The sequence below is a fragment of the Pseudopodoces humilis genome, chromosome 6 (assembly GCF_049639895.1).
Source record: "Pseudopodoces humilis isolate 2021_Gansu_Grassland_sample_001 chromosome 6, ASM4963989v1, whole genome shotgun sequence".
Classification (NCBI taxonomy): Eukaryota; Metazoa; Chordata; class Aves; order Passeriformes; family Paridae; genus Pseudopodoces; species Pseudopodoces humilis.
This window is the reverse complement of record NC_142205.1, coordinates 32,356,480-32,376,087: the sequence shown is the minus strand read 5'-3', so window position 1 is coordinate 32,376,087 and position 19,608 is coordinate 32,356,480. Positions and strand designations below refer to the sequence as shown.

Genomic DNA, 19,608 nt, shown 5'->3' with positions numbered 1-19,608 from the left:
CCTTTTTAGGATCCCTTGAACCTTACTGGACTTTAGCGAGAGCTCACAAGGGTGTGAAGAGAGACTAGCGGGACCTGAACGGCTGGGAGAGAGAACTCGGCACCACCCCGACTCAGGGCATGGAGGCAGTGGCAAAGCTGCCTTTTTCCGGGGCACGTTCCCCGCGCTCCCAGGGCCAGGACATGCCCCGCGACAAAGTCTCCTGCGCCATCCGATGCAAGGCCGCGGCAAGCTGGCGGACAAAGAGCAGGACGCGGCGGTGTCCGTCATGCTTGGCGCTGCTGTCCCCCGCGGGCGGCGGTGACCGCGGGGCTCCCGGCCCTGACAGGCTGCGGGGACGCGGCCGGAGCGCCCGTCTCCCGCAGGGGGCTATCTGCTGCCCCTACACCGGCCGAGCCCCCGGGCAAAGCTCGATGGAAGCAGGCGGGCGCCTCTCGCAGCTTTCCTCCGGCTCCAGCCCGCCGTCCTGCCCTAGGCGCTGCCCCGCCGGCCGCTTCCGTGCGGGATCCGTGGCCGGGGCCTGCCCGGCCCAGCCCGGCGGGCAGCGCGGCCAGGGTTAACCCTGAGGAATGCGGCGGGAGGAATGTGCATGCAGATGAGATGGATGCTAATCTCATGCTAATGAGCGGCGGCCGGGGCCGCCCGGGGCTCAGCCGGGCTCCCCGCGCCCAGACGGCAGCTGGGCTCCGCCGGCATCCCTGACCCGCCGGCAGCCCGGGTATGGGGCACTGAGCCCCGGCCGCTGCAGAGGGCTTCCCTGGGCTCCCGCGAGCCCCCGCTCCCGGCCCCTTCCCCGGCCTGGGTCGGGGCTTTTCCCGCTTCCCGTCTTTCTTTCTGTCCCTATGGAACAGCCACCTCTGCCGCCCGACCATGCCTAGGAAAGCGGGGAATGGGCAGCTTCCCTTACCCGATGGCTGGGAGGAGGCGCGGGATTACGACGGCAAAGTCTTCTACATCGACCACAACTCCAAGCAGACCAGCTGGATCGACCCCCGGGACAGGTGGTGCGCGGGCAGGGAGGCGGCGAGGCCCGGGGGGGCGGTGGGGTCGGAGCGGCCCCGCCGGGGCAGCCCGGGCGCTGAGGGACGGGCGGGGGGCGCCGAAGGGTCCCCTCACGGGCCGGGGAGCGGGCGGGCAGGAGAAGCCCCTGCTTACAGTCGGGCACACCGTGCCCTCACTCCCACCGGCATCGATACAGGCTTGTTTTTAAGCCAGAGGCGTGAGTTGGTGTTGGGGCGGGGAGGGAGAAGCCTGTAGAGTTCCTCCCGGAGCGGCCGGGGGTTGCTGGCATTTGGGGAGCTCCCGACAGGTACCGAAGTTTGCGAGTCCCTCTCAAACCAGAGGCGCTGGCTCCTCGCCCTCCCTCTCCCCAGGGCGTTGCCGAGCGAGGCCGCTTCCCCCGTCCTGGCTGGCGGAGCATCCCGGGCGCCGGGCCCTCCCGTGTGCCCCGCTCCCCCGGAGCCGTGTGCGGGGCTGCCAGGGAAGGAGCCGGGGCTGCCGGAGGCCTCGTGTACTCGCTAGGCCTCAGCGAGCCCAAATCCGCTCAGCCCCGCCAGCCGGAGCCAGGCGTGTTTGCTGAGCCCTGCCGGGGCTGCGCTCTGTAAAACTCCCGTGGAAGAGCTTCATGAGCACTCTGCGCCAAGGCTGCTCGTCCCGGAGTCCCCGGGGCAGCTCTGCCGGCTGGACACGGATGCTGGCTCTGTGTGTCGGCTTCAAATGACTGTTTTTAATAGCTGGATCACAGGCACACAAGATAGTGCAAAACGTATCTTTTGTCCGCAGTGGTGCTGCAAAGTAATTAAACCTCAAAACTTTGTGCATATTATGAAATACGATGTTGCAATTGAAAGCAGTGCAATCTTATTATTTAAAAAAAAAGACCCCAACTTTTAAAAGACATTATAAATTTATGAAACAAGGAGCACTGAATTATAAATGAAGGCCTTGGTGTATATTTCTCAGGTGAACTTGGAAAAGGTGGTCGTGACGAAGCTTGCTGGCTGCAAGTTGCAGAGGGAAGTTTTGACGTGCATCATGTGCTGTGTAAGGCCTGCTGCTCAGTCTTACTTGCTATAACAGCAAATTCCAGTAGTGGCAAACTTCATGCTTAAATTCCTCCGTACTTCACAACATGTTAATTACCTTATAAATATTAGTGAGGTGATAATTTACACAGGACAATGTTATTTGTTATACCTGGCATTCTTGGGTGTTGTTTTTTTTTAAATGCAGACAATATAAAACTTCTGTCTTTGTTGTCTCTAGAAATAGTGGATATGAAGTTTTGTTTAGTTTTAGACCTTGAATGTGTGTTTCCAAACCAGAATAGAAGGTAGTATGATTGAGGTAAAGTAAAATGTGATATGGAATGTACTTGTAATACTGCCTCAATAAGTATACTACTAATTTAAGATATTCTGTATTCCTAAAGAGTTCAAGACTTCATATTTGATGGTAAAATTTGAGTCTTCACTCTCATTAACAGAGTAGACAGTGACATAACTCTTGTGTGTTTGCCATCCTATAGGGATACCTTACAGGTGAAAGGGAAATGAGGTCCTGAGACTTTACTTCCATAGCTCTCATAACAGATTATAAAGACCTTTTTCAGAAGAGTAGTGTTTGAAATAATTGTTAACCTGTGTCAGTCATGCAAAACAAAGAAAAAGGGATTTTGCCCTAGGTACTTAAGAGAATCCATGCTTTAGTGTACATGGCTCAGCTGGGAAGCTGAATTGCCTGCACAGATGAGAGACTGACAAGCCCATTTGATGTGCAACTTGCAATATTTGTATTTAGAATATCTCTATTTGTAGTCTGTATTTATATTGGTGGCCTATTTTGGAAAAGCTAATAAGAAATTAATGAAAGTCTTTTGATGATTTTACTTTAGATTTAGTTTTATTTTCCATGTATTTAGACAATATACATTTGGAAACCATACAGGACATTATTTGGGCTTGCTGTCAGAAAAGTTGAAAAGTGGCTTTCCAAGTTTGTCAATACAATAAAATCTGGATTAATGCTATTTCTAAAACTTATATTAAATTGTCAAAATGAAGGTAATGGATTCTAAAGAATGAATGAAAACATGTTGCCTTGTCTGGTGATACTTTAGGACTTTTTTTCCCCCAATTATTTTCTCTCATAGAGATCATAAAATTTTCATACTGTACCTGCGGAATATTATCATGCACAGGTTTCTAAAATGTTTCATTGGTAAAGCAAGTGTAAAATAGATAAGTTTTTATCAACAGTATTCCTTCTGCCATTGTTGCATTGCATTCCCTGGATGATATCATTACTGTTGAAAATGCCGTATTTGAAAGCGTCTTGGAAATTTGTGCTTGTTGTTGTGTTTTAAAATATTTTTTGTCATGTTCTTTTCTAGAACATGTATTTGTTACTGCTTGTGTACAGCCATGGGAAAAAACTTACATCAGCTTTAAGCTTGGGACTCAGTTTTCAGTTTTTCCCACTTTATGTATCTGAATAATCCCACTGATGTTAGAGAATCTCACACTTCCAAGGGCAGTAGTGACTTAGCTTGTGTTTTGGGAGGGTTGTGGAAGCTCAGGAGTTTTTAATGTTTTGCACTGTTCACCAGTGATTTTTCTCTCCAAACACTTACTGTTCTGTTCTGAAGTGGCCCAAAAGAGAGGGCACTTTAAAATCTATAATTCAGACAGACAGAGAGACATAAAGGCGAGAATGTGAGAGTTGTAGCAACATTTTCAGTTACTAAATATATAGATGTGATATCTGTGTTCATGATGCCCTCAAGCTACAGCAAGCTGAGAACTTGCTGGTCATGACAGTTCTTCTGGAACTGGCTTATTGTAAGCAGGAAAATAGCCCAAAGTATCAATTTCATCCTACTACTCTTGATGAAAATATTAAAAGACAACTATACACTGAAGAGGATGAAGCAGATGAAAGGAGGAGAAAGGGTTAGAGGAATGCATACTTTTATTTGAAGTTTCCCTGAAACTCTTTCAAGTACTTGGAAAACTGAGTTATTGTAAAGTATTGCTTTGGTTATTTTTTTTTTTTCTGATAATTAATAGGGGCTTGGGGTGGGACAGGAATTTGAGAAGGAAAATTTTTCTTTTTTTTCTGTCATCAACACATTTTAAGTAGGCCTCGTGTTTGTTATATTCCTGAGTGGAACCAAGCACCAAGGAGGAGTGAAATAAGATATAGGAATCTCAGTAACGTGGCTTTTTCAGCAGTTGGATGATGCTTGGTTTTCTTACCATGAGTTCAGGGCTTCTCATATCTTGGTTTCTACGTAATAAGTAGTCCAATGCACGCTGCTGATCACCATTGACTCAAAACAGGTGTTTCTTTTATAGCTTGCCTAAAATGAGTTCTGAATCACAAATTCTGAAGCTGTGAGTGATCTTCATTTAAATCTTAATCTGCACTCTTGTCCCACTCCTGTCAGTGGTAAGGATTGAGATGCTGTGAAAACAAAACTATCCTTTCTGTTCTCACTTTGCTTTCCACTGAGGACTAAAATCTTTTGAAAATATACTTGTAGGTTTGAAATAGTTTATAGTATACTTCTGCTAAAATGTTTTGAGAGTACTTTCTAACTGTATAACTAAGAAAGTGCTTGAGAAGCATTGGACGTGCAGAAAACCACAGAACTTTACAAGTTAAGAGATCGTGAAAGAGTTTGCTTTATGAGTAGGGAATGCAGTTTCCATTGCTTTCACTTTTGTGGAGGGGAAAACTGCTTTCATCTTTTGGGGATCTGAAAACACTACAGTTTTTAGCATGGGATTCTGTAACTTGTGCTAGATTTGTCTGAATTATAAAATTTGCGATGTTTCAGCAATTAAATGTTGTTTGCTCTTTTTCCATAGAAAAGAAGGGCAGTTTATTCCTTACTTTCTCACTGGAACTTGCTTTCTCTGGTCTTATGAACAGCAGAGACTGTGAGGACTGAAGATACTGAAGTTGAAGTTATTTAAGCAAGGGGACTTTCATCCTGTCTCTTTTCTGGACATTGCTGTAGCTCAGGGGTGCATGGTAAAAGACTTTCAGTCACAATAGAAATAGGACTCATATAAGACACTGTGCTCATTAAAGGTAGCAAATAAGAGGCAAACAGAAATGAAGTAACATGGTGAGAGGCATCATCAGAGACTTGAAAATATATTTAGATTGATTATTTCATGCATGTAAGAAAGCTGTGCTGTGACAGATTAATAAAATAATAAGTGTTAGTTATTACAGTTTGAAAGGGATTGATCTTAATTCTGGTTTAAGTGCTAACCTCAACACTGATCAGTTACTGCTACAGCAAGTACCTGATAAAGGCCTTTGTTTGGGCTGCTTCTTTCTAAGAATGAATTTAATGGCAAACCATCACTGGTTTCTCATACCATTTCTTATTCTCTGTCTATCTTTCCTTCCCTTGTTTGCTAGTAACTGAGGAGGGAGTGAGGCTTTTCTTTTTAATGGTGTGGAGCTGCTAAATGATTGTCTCAACATACTTTATGACATTTAAGCCTTAAAAAGCAATGGTCAACTTGCTGTCTTGAAAAGAGCATCCTTTGATGGCACTCCAAGGTGTACAGCTTGCAATAATACTGTACTGAGATAGGGCAAAGATTTTTCTCCCCAAATATCTTTTTCTTCCCTGTTTCATCCTGTAGTATCATTTGCTGGTTTTTATCCCAATTACACCTAATTTATTCCTGCCTCCTTGTCTGCTCAGGAATGTGCATGCTCCCTGAGAAAGTGTCTAGTATCTCATTCTGATTTCAGTGACAGGTTGAGGACTGCTCTTACTTAATTGATCTATATTTATTCAAAATAAAACCCATGATGCAGGTACTGAACATGCAGTGAGAGACTAGCTGTGTCTGAAAGTCTTCATTTGTTTACCCAGTGTAAAGCAGAATTCTAATATTGCAGTGCTACTATAGCTGTGGTAGCATCAGACAGTGTTAAAATACAAACTGATTGTGTGAGTTCTTTAACTTGTCTGTCATTTGCATGGGGCTGTGTGTTGTTGATTTTAGCATTAGTGAAAATGGCTATGATAACTCTGAGATAACGCTTTTATTCTTTATTTCTCTGGGAGTGATAGAGCTGTCTTTCATCTTGGAGCATGTGAAGCTAACGAGTCAGGAAATGCTGTGGAGTATTTGCTTATGTGTGCAAAGTATGTACTGCTGGTCACAGCCAAGAGCTGTGACCTGCTCTATGAGGTGGGACAAGTGCTACAGGCTGTGGTTTATCCAGACCTGTGTCTGTAGTGCTTGCCTACTAGAGCTATTTTGATTAAAACCTATCTTGACTTATAAAATAGTGTTACAATAGCTGTCACACACAACATAATACTTAATGAGAAGTTGAATACGTGAAGGAAAATAGTGAGAGTCTATATATAGATCAAATATGAAAAATTATTTATAACTTTAGAGATCTGTACAGATTGCATTAGGAGTTCTTAATTTTTTTTCCAGTTAAATAACCAGTCTTCAACTGTTTGGTTAAAATTCTGTGATTTGAACACAATACCAAGGTTATTCTAATAGGATAAGAGGATTTCTCTACTTCCACTTACTTATGTTTGTAACATCAAGAGAAATGTTAAATTTTGTGGAAAGGCTTTTCTTTTGGTTTCTTGCTACCTTCTTCTTTTTAGCCTAAAAAAGTGTTATAGGTATCTGTGACTTAACAGTTTATACATCACACAAGTGAGTGAAAACTGGACTTAGTACTCCTGGAAGTAATGGAAAAGATTGAAAATGGACAAACAAATATTTACATACAGTAATATTTCCATTGTGAAACACCTTCAGAAAGGCATGAATAGAAGTGATGCTAAGACCCCACAAGAGTTATGCTGCGGTGTTTAAGTTCTTATGATTTTTAGCTACCTGGAAGGGAAGTAGAAAAGTATTCCAGGAGATTAATGCAGCCTACTGAGTCCAGACTGGCATGGTTCTGCTTACATGTCCTCTTTCTGCCACCAAAACAGCCCAGGAGACGATTTGGCTAAAATGAACCCCATTGTTTTTAGGGTTGTTTTCCAACAGAATCAGCGTGTTGTGTTGCTGACTGGGTACTAATGCTAGTGCGAGCCAGGAGGCAAGTCCAGAGCTGGGACTAAAAGGGGAGAGTGGTGCTGTAGAAATCAAAATGAAAATTAATCCTAGTTGCCATGGAACTATTGTCTTAGGTGTCCATTTCTGTTGTGGGGTGTCTCCGTTGTTTTCTTGTGCCTTTGTGTTCATCTTTGCTGGGTGAGCCAGTAGGAAAAGTGTCACAGATGTCCTGATTCTAAATGTTTTCTGTCACCAAGAAACCTTTATGATGTTGCAGAATTTTTTTGCTGACCTTTTAAATGTTTGTTGCTGTGCAGCTTGTGTTGAGAGAAATTGTCGTTGCATGGTTGCAGAATGAGAAGCTGTTTTTTGGAAATGTGCTGCTGTTGACAATATGTTTATGAATAGCTAATTTCTACTGTTTATGAAAGTAGATAAGAAATTCTTTGACTTTGGTGCCTTTTGTTCCTAATTATTCATAAAATGTGTTTTATACTGTGGTGCAAAGTGTCTCACCAGAATGATGGTGTAATTCAAGATTTTTCATGTCTTATTGTTTGAGCCATTTTTTTCATGCATTTGAGGTCATCATCTGTATGGACAACTCGACTTGTCCTTCATTTGGAAGGAACAGCTAGTGACTGAAAAGGGGAGTTATACAGTAGTGTTATGGTTTTCCTTTTGTGTTTCATCAGTAATTTGAAGGGATTTGCATTGTGGATGTAAGTTTTGGGGTTTTTAATAGCACATATTGGGTATTCATAAATATTACTTCTCTTCCCAGCAGATTTTTCTGTTCAAATCAGTTAATGATGGTGAAGTTCCTACCGGATGAGGTCAATCTCTGACTCTTGTTTTTAAAATAACTTATTGGGGGAGAGATTCCTTTCCCCCTTTGTTTAAGCATACTTTTCAAAAGCTAATTTGCTTCTGGAATTTTTTTGTTTGTTAGGACTTGTGGACTAGGGGCAGTCTGTCAGTTTATTCTGTCAACTGAAAGAATCATTTGCATCTTATAGAACAAGATCAGATGCTGTCCTTTGAACTTGGATACTGTTTGTACTTGAAGAAAAGGAACTTTATCTCATCAGATCTGAATACATATTGTATTCAAAGTAATTGTGTGTGTATGTAAAGGCACATTATCTTGGGACAGCAAACTTGAACTTCTGTATATTCTTGCTCTGTGCAATACAGTATTTTAAGTTGGACCTGCTTTGATATGTCTGTGCTATTTTTGTCAGTTAACAAAATAAAACTTCAATCTTTATTTGAAAAACAAACAGAAAAAAACAGCCTACTGGAATGCCTTCCATAATATGCTGATTGATCTGCTTTCAGTGTCTAGAAATACCAGTATTTTTTTACTTTTCCTATGGAGGAAGGATCTAGGAGAATCTATATTATAACTAAACTCTGTGAGGACACACTTTTTATATTAGCAACTTGTTCCTGTTGTTAATGAAGAAATAGTACTTTACACACCTTTTTAAAATAGTTTCAAGTGCTAAACTGTAGTCTTGTCCAGATAAACTTATTTTAAGGCTTACAGATCTGACTGGTGAAGAATTCTTACTCTGATTCAATGCCTGGCCCTTCTCTCTTAAGAGCTTACCTCCCTCATGGAGCTAGGAATGTCTGCCTGGGAATGGGGCTGTTTTTAATCATATGGCAGATGAACTTTTGATAGTCTGCAAATTGTGTACAAGCACATCATACCATATGGCAGAAAATATGCCCAATGCATGATGAATGTCGCCTGCCTTTTAGCTAAGTGGCAGGCGTATGTCTTAGTAGCATCTTGTAAAGATGGGTTTGACCAAAGCACAGGTGTCCCCTCTCATATAGCTGCATGGCAGTGTTTTTATTGGGATCACACTGTGGAGGAACAATTCTGGTCTCTTCTGCCTGTCATTCCCTAGGACATTTCTGGGCAGGGTATTTGCTATATCATTCTCTTAATGCTTCCAAAAGAGAAGGTATGACCCACTTTGGCTAGAAACGTGGGCATTTTAACTTTACTCGCTGTGATGGACTGCAGAAAATTGTCAGGGAAAGACATTTATTTATCCTTTATGGAGACACAATGGATGTTTTTTTTTTCTTTGTCTAGTACTGTCAATGGTTAAACTGCAGTGTAGTCCAGAAATGTCTGTGTCATGAGAGGCCATGCTGACCTGATCTACAAGGAGTACTCTTATTCAAAACCTAGTTTCTTCATTCTTAATGCACGTTTTCTTGATTATGCAAAAAATGTCTGTATAGATTTAAACTTTTTGCCTCCTCATAAACAAAATGTCTCTAGGAAAACTTTTAATTCCTCTTAGAAATAATCCTGCACAAATCAGGGTTAACTGTAAAATCCAGTTTGCCTCAGAGATGTGATTCAGATTTATGTGGTAGATTTTTGAAATGCTGTTATTAGCCAACTAACTGTATTTTTAAAATGCTCTTATTTAGCAAGAGATTACAGTGTCATCCTGTGGTTTGACTCATGTTCCTGAACCATTCTGACTGTAGCCTGACTCTTGCAGACCAAGGGGGTTGCTGTTTTTGGCTTCTGTTGCACAAAGTACCCAGCAGTGACCATTTGTCAGTGGAGAAAGATTTATATTGCAGGAAGGCTGAAAGAGCTGGGAGATGAACTAGAGAGGGAATAGTTGGATGTTCTTCTTCTTTTAGGGAAGGCAATAGGAAAAGTAGGACATGTTGTGATACCTGATGGACTGTGCTTCTGTGAAATAGTTTGTGATCACTACTGCTTATGAAGCTACTTTGACTTCGATGTAGTCTTTGGTAGGTTCGTAAGATGTGCTAGTGATACCAAGTTTCCTCGTGAGCTAAGTGACATTTTTGTTTCATAGATTATCCACCACTCAAGTGTACTTCTGTTATCATATGTGTGTTGTTACTTGGGATGTAATTAAAATTTTAAGACATTTTGTCTGTCCTGGTTTGCACTGTGAATACCCAGTTTGAGGTATCTCTGTATACGTTGTTTCTTGGTAGAGCATGAAACAATCTACTTTTATTTTTTAATTATTTTTGAAGAGAGATGGCAAAAATACTCTTCCCTGAGACACTTGGGAGACTTCAGAAGTTTAGGAGCTCAAATTTCATATAGGAAGCATTTTCTCAGTAGGAATATATTAACACATTACTTGTGTTCTTAATTTATTTTAAAACTGTGACAGAGGTCAGGGTCTGCCTAAAGGTTCTATGAGACTTGATTATGGTTTTGTGTACTCTTGGGAATGTACTCCCATGTGTATCTAAGCCCACTGTCCATCCAAATCTGATCCTTCTATTCCCAAGACCTGTACAATATATATTTGGTGTAGGTACATGTTTCAGAAAATAAAAAATGGGTCTTTTTCTGTTCCTTCTTTAGTGCAGTCTTAACATGTCCTCATCTTGTACAGTAATTTGTAATAAATTCTAAATTATGACCTTGAAAATGTTACTTGTGACTGTATTTTTTCTGAGGTTTATTTTAGTTTCATTCCCAGTAATGGAAAATTCTTTTGTATGCAGGATCTGACCCAAATGGTATTTTGGGTCTGTTGTTGCTTGAGACCTGTAGTGTGAAGTGCAGACTCGCACATAGTCCCCCTTTTTAGTTTGAATGGAATTATACAGTGGAAATGAGTTCTAGTTTGGAATGGTATGGACTTCTCTCAGGAAGATTTACGAAGTAAGTTAAGTTATGAGTTTAAGGCACAAAACTATTTAGTATTACATTCCAGAAGGAACAGTGACAAACTGACATTGGAATGTCCATAAGGTTGGAGTAAGATTAAGAAAACAGGATAGTCCTCAGATGACGTGATCTCTGAAGGTCTGACTTGAATGTCACCTTTCTGAAGTAAGTTACACTGTACCCTTTAATTTATGGATTAAGTAATTGTTTTGAAATGTAGACATGTGGAGAAACCTCAGAAATATCAATGTCTTTTTTCCTGTGTTTTCATATCTTAATGTTGGTGGTCAGTAGGACTTTTGTCGAAGTTTTTTGTATTTCCTGCATTCTTTTGCAGTTTGCAGCTATGTTTTATGCAGAGGTGGCAGGCTGAGGTGGTGCTTTAGTGGGCTACAGCATGATCATTTGGGATAGAAGTATAAAATATTTAAAATATATTTGGCCTAAGCATTGAGGAGTAAATGGGAATACGTAAGAGAATGCAATTCAAGGCAGCAATCTGACAAGGAATTGAGACGTGGCCTCCTTCTGTCATGTTGTGAGTATTGCAATGTTTGAAATGAACTGCTAACACATTTACAGTCATTCTAATGAGTAGTATAAGGCCATGGATGTGAATAATCATCTGAAGCCTCTACAGGACATTCCTGAAATAGTGTTTAAATGACTAGAGATATTATAGGATGCAGGAAACTACACAAATACCGTAAGCCTTTTAGGCTAGCCTGGTCAGTGGTTTACTACTGCAGCAAGTAAGGCTGACTGTGCAGTATTATTTAGTACACAGTAAACACATTTTCTTTTCTGCATATTCTTGCTTTTTGGTTTGGTTTTTTTTTTTTTGTCTCTGTTATTGATAATCCCTAGGCTGTCATTTTATATCATTTTATATCTACTCTTGGAGAGAAAGTTGGTTCAAACTAAAGTTTGAAGTTTGCTAAGGGATTGTTGGTTAAGCAGTTGTTAGGTAAATTAATGCTGCTATGGTCTAGAAGGAGAATGAATTGCTGATAGTAAAATAAATTATTGTGGTGTTATGGATTTTGGTGTTTCGTTCTTGCTTTTGTTCTTGTTTGCTTATGTGGTTGTTCTGGCTCACTTGCTTACAGTGATGTAAAATGAGCTACAGGCTTCTGTGCTGTAGCAGGTTGCTGATTTGCATTCAGGACCTGGCTGGCCTGTTGGCTTATGCATGAAAGACATCAAAACTTTTTATTTTTCCAGGCAAGATTTTGGCAAGAAAATGAGCTTGGAGGACAAATGTAGAACCGTTAGGAATTTTTAAAGCAAAACCCTTGGAACCTCCTAGATTTGATATTTCATGCCTTTTTTTTTTTTTTTTTTTTTTTTTTTTCCCAGCCTGGTTTTGCTGAAAAATTGTAATGTATCTTCTTTGTGGTCAAAGTTGTGGTGCCTAGTGTGGCTAGTATTTAAAAAAATATATGAAGAGTATTTTATAAAAGAAACAGCAACAACAAAACAAACTCAAAAAATGCCCTGAAGTAATGTTCCCATAATCAACACTTATGATTAATCATTTAATCAATTTAATTACTTTTTATTTTATTCTGAATTTGGCTGGTGCCCTAGTTAGTTAAGCAGCGTCATCCAGCTGCCGGAAGTTCTTGAAACACTTTCACTGCAGGTGTCTGATGTTGAGGGATGACAGTATTTAAAGAACCCTTCTTGTGGCAGAACTTAATGAGGTAGTAGGTCATTGCTTATTAAGGTAATAGGTTTCTAACAGATCTTTTGAGAATAAGCTCTCATAAATAGCTATTTTGTAATACTGTATTTGAAGTTTTTTTTTAAATGGCCAGTATTAAACTTTGAATGCCCTCTTTTTACTTAGGTGTGGTAAGTACCCATCTGTTTAAGACTTGCAGAGGTGTTTAAAGCTGATATTGCACTGATGATGAGCACAGTAACATTCAGGTACCATGAAATGTGGCCTTGATGGTGGTGATGTCCTGATGGGTATTTTGATTACATAATAACTTAGTGCTTACCTTTAAACATTCGCTACTTGTAAAAAATTTTGATGGGCAAGAAGCTTAAAGGGTGCTGACTTAAGAATGGTCAGAGGTATATAAGATAGATAAACAGAAGTATAAGCACATACCCTGGAAATCTAGTCCAATGGCCACCTGAACTGTAGTCCTGACCATAACAGGTTGTAGGTCTCCCTTGGACCAGCTGATCCAGAAGTCAGCACTGAGAGATGGGAGCAGTATTTCAGCAAGTTTCACTTCATTATAGCGTTCAGCAGCCCAGGAAGTTGGAAGGACTCTGAAACCACACTTTTCCCAGTTGAGATATACCCAAAGAGCATTGCCTCTTTATTTCTTATTGGAATATCTCTTTTTGAGATATCTCCTTTGGCTGTGAATCATTGCTTGAAAAAAGGAATATTGGGATGGTAAAATCTTTCAAAGTGGCCATCCTATACTGTGTGATGTTTTGTCTTTTCAAGAATGTTTACACTGAAGTCATAGAATTCTGAGCTAAGCCAGGAGTATAAATAAGCTTCCTATTGCTATGTACAAACTCATCAAGGTCCAAGTGAGGCAATGTAGGGACAAATGTTTTCCTCTAGTGTTAAGACCTTTGGATCTGCTGTAGAAATATCCTAAGAAAATACCCGGTAATAGAAATCAGACATTAAGTTGGAAGGCAGGAGGGTGGGCCAAGAGTCTGTGTGATGAATAGCAGTCTTTATTTTTAATTATTTTTTAAATAAAAAGAAGTAAGCACAAAATTTTACAAAATCAATGTTTGCTGTTCTGTTTCAGAGAAATGCATTAGTGCATTCCTGTATTTCAGTTCTACCTGTTTGCTTGAGATCTATTTGATTTTCATGTGAAAACATCTATATGTTTCTTTCAGACAATAAAGTGGTTCATGGGGCAGTATTTAGCTGACGCTTGTTTGTGTAGTATGATGAATTTATAAGAGAGAACTCAGACTAGCAGACTGAAGCTTTTAGTTTGTGAATAAATTTTTTTGCTAGTAAAGGCTGAAGGCAATTCCCTTTCCATGTATTGCCTCTGTTTGACACCCGTTTTCAGTCATACTACAGATCTGTTTGTGCGAATTTGTTGTGCATCAAAGTAGAAGGGTTTAAAAGCAGCAAGAACAAAGATGAAAAATATCCCATTAAAGATCACAGCACAACAAAAGCTGATAGTACTTCTGCATCAATGAAAAGTCAGTTCACCTTTTTTATAAAAGTTATTATTATTTTGAAAAGTTTGATCACCTGAACACAATCCCTGCACGTAGTGGAGACTAAGGATAAATAAAGTATAGAATGTGTACCATGTGAGTACTGACTTTGGTCTTCCATACAAATGTTAAAGTAACAGCAGGCAACTGATGAATTTTTTTTTTCAACAGAAACTAGAGTTTAACATGGAAATAGAATTAATACTATTCATTTTATTGAAACTGATGGGCCAATATATAATCTGCGTCCCAGAAAAGCTTTAAAAATTTTTGCAAATGGAATTGTGCAATTATTTTCTGCATCAGAAATAAAAATGGCAGTGCAGTCTGGGATTTGTGGGCAAATACTAGAATAGGTAGAATAGTCATGCCCTGAATGCCTGTGGGCCTGACTCGGAGCCCCCTGGTCTGGTTTCAGAATTGTCCTGCACTGGGCAGTATTGGCCCAGACAACCTCCAGATGTTCCTTCCCTTCATTTTTTACCAGGCATATGTAGGTAAACATGGCTTTAATAGTGTTAGATCATCTAATAACTAGACACCATGTTTTGGAAAAAGATACTACTTTTGGCAAGGTGAAGGGTTGATGTAGTCTGTTTAAATGCAAGCAAAGTACTTCTTACCCTACCCAACATGAAGTCCTTAATCCCAAACACCTCTGCCTTTGAAGGACAAATTACATGATCAAGTAGCTGTGGGACAAGGAGACTAAAATGTTCTGTATTGGAATGGGAATTATGAGCGTGGTTGGAGGTTTTAAGGTCTGTTTAGCAGCGTAATGGAAGTAACTCAAGCACTCTTCACTTCAGTAGTTTCTACAAAGATTTAAAGCTTCAATTTGCTGTAGCTATCAATTCTACAAGAAAATTATAGAAATTAAATTTGTCACTTTAAAAGCCAACTCTGCTTTGTTTGATATCAATGCAGATCTCTCACACCCTGGAGTTACTGTGTACTTATAATAATTTGAATTTTGGAATTTGATGATGAAAATATCGATTGTATCTAATGATCTTATTAAAGATGCCTCTGTGTGGGCTACATAATTTGAAGCATAATGTTAAAGTTCCTACTAAATGTACTAGAAACATCTTGTTGCATTTTTTTTTTCTTATTCCTTCAAATGTGACTTTGGAAAAGACAGCATTTTAAAGTTTGTTAAGGAAGGCACTTTGAGAGATGGATGATTGAAAACAACTCTCCTGAATGGCACCTTGCTGCACTACACAGATCATAACAGCTTTTATTCACCACTGTGATTGTTTTTTAAATTACTACCTGTGGATGGATACTTGAAAGAATTGGTCTGCTGGCTACATATTTGGTTTGATTGAGGGCTATCTTGAAGTTGCCTTTAAATTACGTGGGGTTCTTGATGATCCTAGCATTTTCTAATCTTTTTTGTACTAGATGGTTTGTTTTGTTTAAGTTCTTGCAATTTTCAGAAGAATAATAATTCTATCTTTAATTTGTTTTGTGTTTTAAAAAAAAAGTAATTTCAAGCTAAGATTTACAGAAATGCTTCTTTAGCAAATGATAGTTTCTGCTTATTTTGCATTATTCTTTCAGTTAAAGTAATAAATTATGTAATGAATAATTATTATACTAATAGCTGCTGATGGACTGGAAACTGTTTAATTTATAGGAGATACATTTGTTATAGGGATCGCTCCAAGTGATATCTGTAACTGTGGTGTACTAAAGCAAAACTTCATTAGTTTATTGAAAATATCAAGAAGGCAGTAGCGTACTATATGCACATTTCATTGAACTGTCACTAATAAGCCAGGCAGGAGAAAAAGGAAAAAAATGAATGTTGGAAGACAAACTGACAATTGAAGTTGGTTAAAACATTTAAATAAACATCCCTTTTTATTTTTTCAGAAGTTGTAGTGTTGATAAATCTGTATAAAACATTCCATTATTCCATTTTAATGAAAAATTTGTGTCAGAGGCTCTTTTGGGAGTGTAGAACTTGGGAATATCTTATTGCTTGTTAGCCAGTGCAGTGGTCAGGAATGTGAAAAAAAGATTCTAATCTGTTTCCTGACTTGGAATGGCTTGGTGCTATTGAAAAGCCACCTTCCCATAATGAATGAGATGGAAGAGGTACCTGAGCATCCCAGTTCTCTTTCCTGAGCTGCCATAACCAAAGGCAACAGGAAAATCCAGTTTTCAGTTTTGAAAATGGATCAGGTTGAAAAACTTAAGGGGGGAAATGCAGACAAATAAGTGCAAAGAAACGAAGCTCGAAATTCCTGTGGAATGTAATCATAGTGCCCTAGGTAGTGTTGAGAGGTGTGCCTCTCACTAGAAACATTTAACCAATCAAGGACTGTCTGTGATCTATGTAAATTCCTCCAGAGTTTTATCACCCGCAGTTCCCAGCTTCAGCTGCCATGTCCTGAGTGCCCTCCGTTCCTAGTATCTGATCTTTTCTCTTTACATTCAGAAAATAGCTTGACTGAGTAAGCAGAAGATAGGAGTGTGATGAAAAGAGTGGGTCTTAGCCTGTTAGAACACATCACTGTGTGAATAGGATGGAATAAATAAAAGGTAGGTAAGGGTGATAGCGGGAGAATGCAACATTTTTCAATGCTCTGAAATCCACAATACATTTTAGCTTGTTGGCAGCTTAACAACACTACTAAGATTGGTAGTGACTGGCAGAAGGAGCGTGATTTGCACTGTATGGTTCTTGTTAGCTCTGCTTTTTTTGGGCCACAACAGCAAAACAGAAGGAAACAAAGACATAAAGGTCAGGGCTGGGGTATTAAGTCTTTGTATTGTCTCTAGTGGGGAGTTTGCAGGCTCCAAACATCTTCCCTAACCTTGGCTGAGGGATTTCCCTGATCCCTCTCTGCCTCATTCTGCACCTAGTGACTGAAAATCATGCTCTGCAAAAAATACTCTGTCCCACTTTGCTCTTCTGACAGACAGACTCGGCAGCCTTTCTGCCTGGTGTCGCTCTATTGGGAACAGCGAGAAGAACGACACAGACTCTCTTGTGCGTTGAACAGGAGAGCTCCCAAGGTTTATTACCTCAGATCTTTTTTATAGACCGATACGTGAAAGTCCAGAAAAGAAAACTCTTATTGGCTAGTAAACTAACACATCACCATCATTGGTCAGTGGGGTTCACCACCCTTTGACTTTCTCTTGCAAGAAAACAAGGAACAGACAAACAGCACCTGCAAGGCTGTCTTCTATCTCTGAGGATTGTTTTAATTCCTCCTTATGATTTCCCAGGCCACTTTCGCAGGTGAGACTGAAAGTTATGCAGCCTGCTTTTCCACAGGCACTGTGCTCCCTGCTTGCTGCTCGCATTTAGCATCCATATGCCTAGTCTGTGTATCACAGGAGCAGCACACCACGTGAATCTTCTTGCCTGTGTCCCCGCTGTCCCTGCAGTTATCCATTCTGCAGCACACTCTCAGTTACAGCCATTCAGAAGTATTTGGGCCATTTATAAAGGACTTCAGTTATAGTTTAAGCATAGGAAATGTTAGTGCAGTAAAAGCCCTTTGGACATCAATTAAGCTTCCCAGTCAGGTTTGTGAAAGGAAGAGATTCTGTCTTCCCAAAGGCAGTGAAAGAATCAAAAAATGCCATAGCCTGCTTTTTTCAGCTGGCACAGTGGATTGCCATGCTCCATCAACCAGACTAATTCTTTGGCTGCCAGTGAGGGTCACCAAGCACTGCTGCTTCCTTGTATATCTCCCAGGAGCTGGCTTTAGAGGGACAACAGGAAGAATAATCCAGGCATGGAAAAACAAGGAGATAAGGCTAGTTACTTTGCAAACTCTCTTGGTCTCTGTTGCACAAGACCATGCATTTCTTCAGCAGACTCTTGACCAAGAATATTGATTTCATTATCGGAAGTTATATATGGTGGTGTTTGGGTTTGGGTGAGCTTTTTTTTGTATTTATTAGGATTCCAAATAAAAGATGTCTGCTGGTATGAATGGATTATTGAAAGCAGCAATCCCTCTGAGACAGAATGTCTTGTATGTGTAGATGCAGAAATGCTAATAATTACTGAGATATTGTAATGTTAAAAAATGATCATTCTCTCCCTTGGTACCTGGAGAATGCTCTGGTACCATTTGGTAGAAGTCTCTAGTTCTTGTTGCTGTTTATGTAAGTTTTTGTAAACCAAGCCAGAGACCTTGTTAAAATCTGTTTAATGCAAATGATAGAAGTACAGTGACTAATATAGAGAAAGCAATATGGCGACGGGCAAAATTAAAACCTTTTTGTATCTGTGGCACGAAGCAGTGAAGTCAGCAGAAAAGAGAGGACTTGGACTCTTTTGCCTGGACTTTTAGTAAAAAGCTGAGTTTTCCCACTATTTCTTCAGGGGAAAAAACTGGTGAAACACAGAAGTTAGGCTGGGAGATAATGAATTACCTACCATATACTGAAAAAGTCAGTGAAGAGCTATGCAGATTGCATTTAAGAAGAAGAAATGCAAATGCTTTATTTTATTACAAACTCTGCCATGCTTCCTTACTGTTTTTACCTACAAAAGTTTTGTTCTTCGTAGCATGGCACAGAAAGAGATGCTTGTTATGCTGACAACTCAAAACACGATTTGATTAACTTGTAAGTGGGTTAAAAATACTTTGAACCAAATTTAAAAGAATGGGGTTTTCTTTAAGCAAGCATGTAGTGCTGATGCTTAACTTCTACCTTTTCAAGAGCTTGACAGAAGATCAGATCTTTCTTTTTATGGCTGATTTAAATCCATCGTTATTCTGTCCAGCAAAATTCCAAGCCCCCATTTGAAAGCTCTTTTGAGAATTATACTTCCCTACCCTAGGTAATATCTGCCAGATCAGGAAATTCCAACTTCTTCTCTTAAATTTACTAGTGAATTCCTGGAGTCTAAAACCCTAAAACTCAGAAAACAGATTTTTGCTGGTCTGTGTATAATCAGTAGAAAGAAAGTCCTCTTTCTTCCCTAACCTTCCCTAGCCACATACTTTATAAATTAGAACTGTAGCTATGCTGAGTGCCTGCAGATAAGCTAGAAAAGAATTGCATGGACTGTTATGAGTTTGGAAATCTGTCCTCTTGTTAATTAAGCTCCATGCTCACACACTTTCTGACTGAACGTTAATTTTCCTTGTATTTGTTTTCTGTGCATAGCATATTGAAAAGCATTGAAATGCATGCAGATACCTAATGGTATTTTCAACAGATCAGAAGTTTGACTCCTATTTAATTACAGTGTGCCTACTTTTAAACTTTCCAGTACTTCTGGAAATTGTTTTAGATGACTGATGTTTATAGGATGAGAGTCAGAAGTCTAGCCTCCAAGAAGATACATTTTATTTTAAAAGCTTGAATGATACATGAAGTAATTTCCTAAAGGAACCTAAGGATATTATGTAGAATTGCAGGAAAAATAGTAGCTCAAAGCATTAATATTTATGTTAAAGATTTTTCACAAAAGCATCTGATGTAGGTTGATTTATGAGAGATAGTAAGAGCCTTCCATTGAGAAATTGAGACTACATAAGTAATTGGATAGTAGAGATTTGTATCTGGACTATCTCTTAAGAGCAATCTTCTCTATTCAGTTTAAAAGAATAATAAATGGCAAATGGAGAT

At 39.7% G+C, this 19,608-nt stretch overlaps 1 protein-coding gene across 2 annotated transcripts in view; it reads left to right on the top strand.

Annotated features, from left to right (window-relative positions):
- Positions 1-658: 658 nt before the first annotated feature.
- The window catches only part of WWC2 (WW and C2 domain containing 2), a 95,745-nt gene continuing 76,795 nt past the window's right edge, over positions 659-19,608 (top strand). For both annotated transcript variants that reach the window (XM_088056261.1, XM_014261950.2), the window contains exon 1: positions 659-1,001. In XM_088056261.1, the coding sequence (XP_087912387.1) occupies positions 871-1,001 (131 nt within the window). In that variant the 5' untranslated portion in view covers positions 659-870. The remainder of the gene's footprint in view (positions 1,002-19,608) is intronic.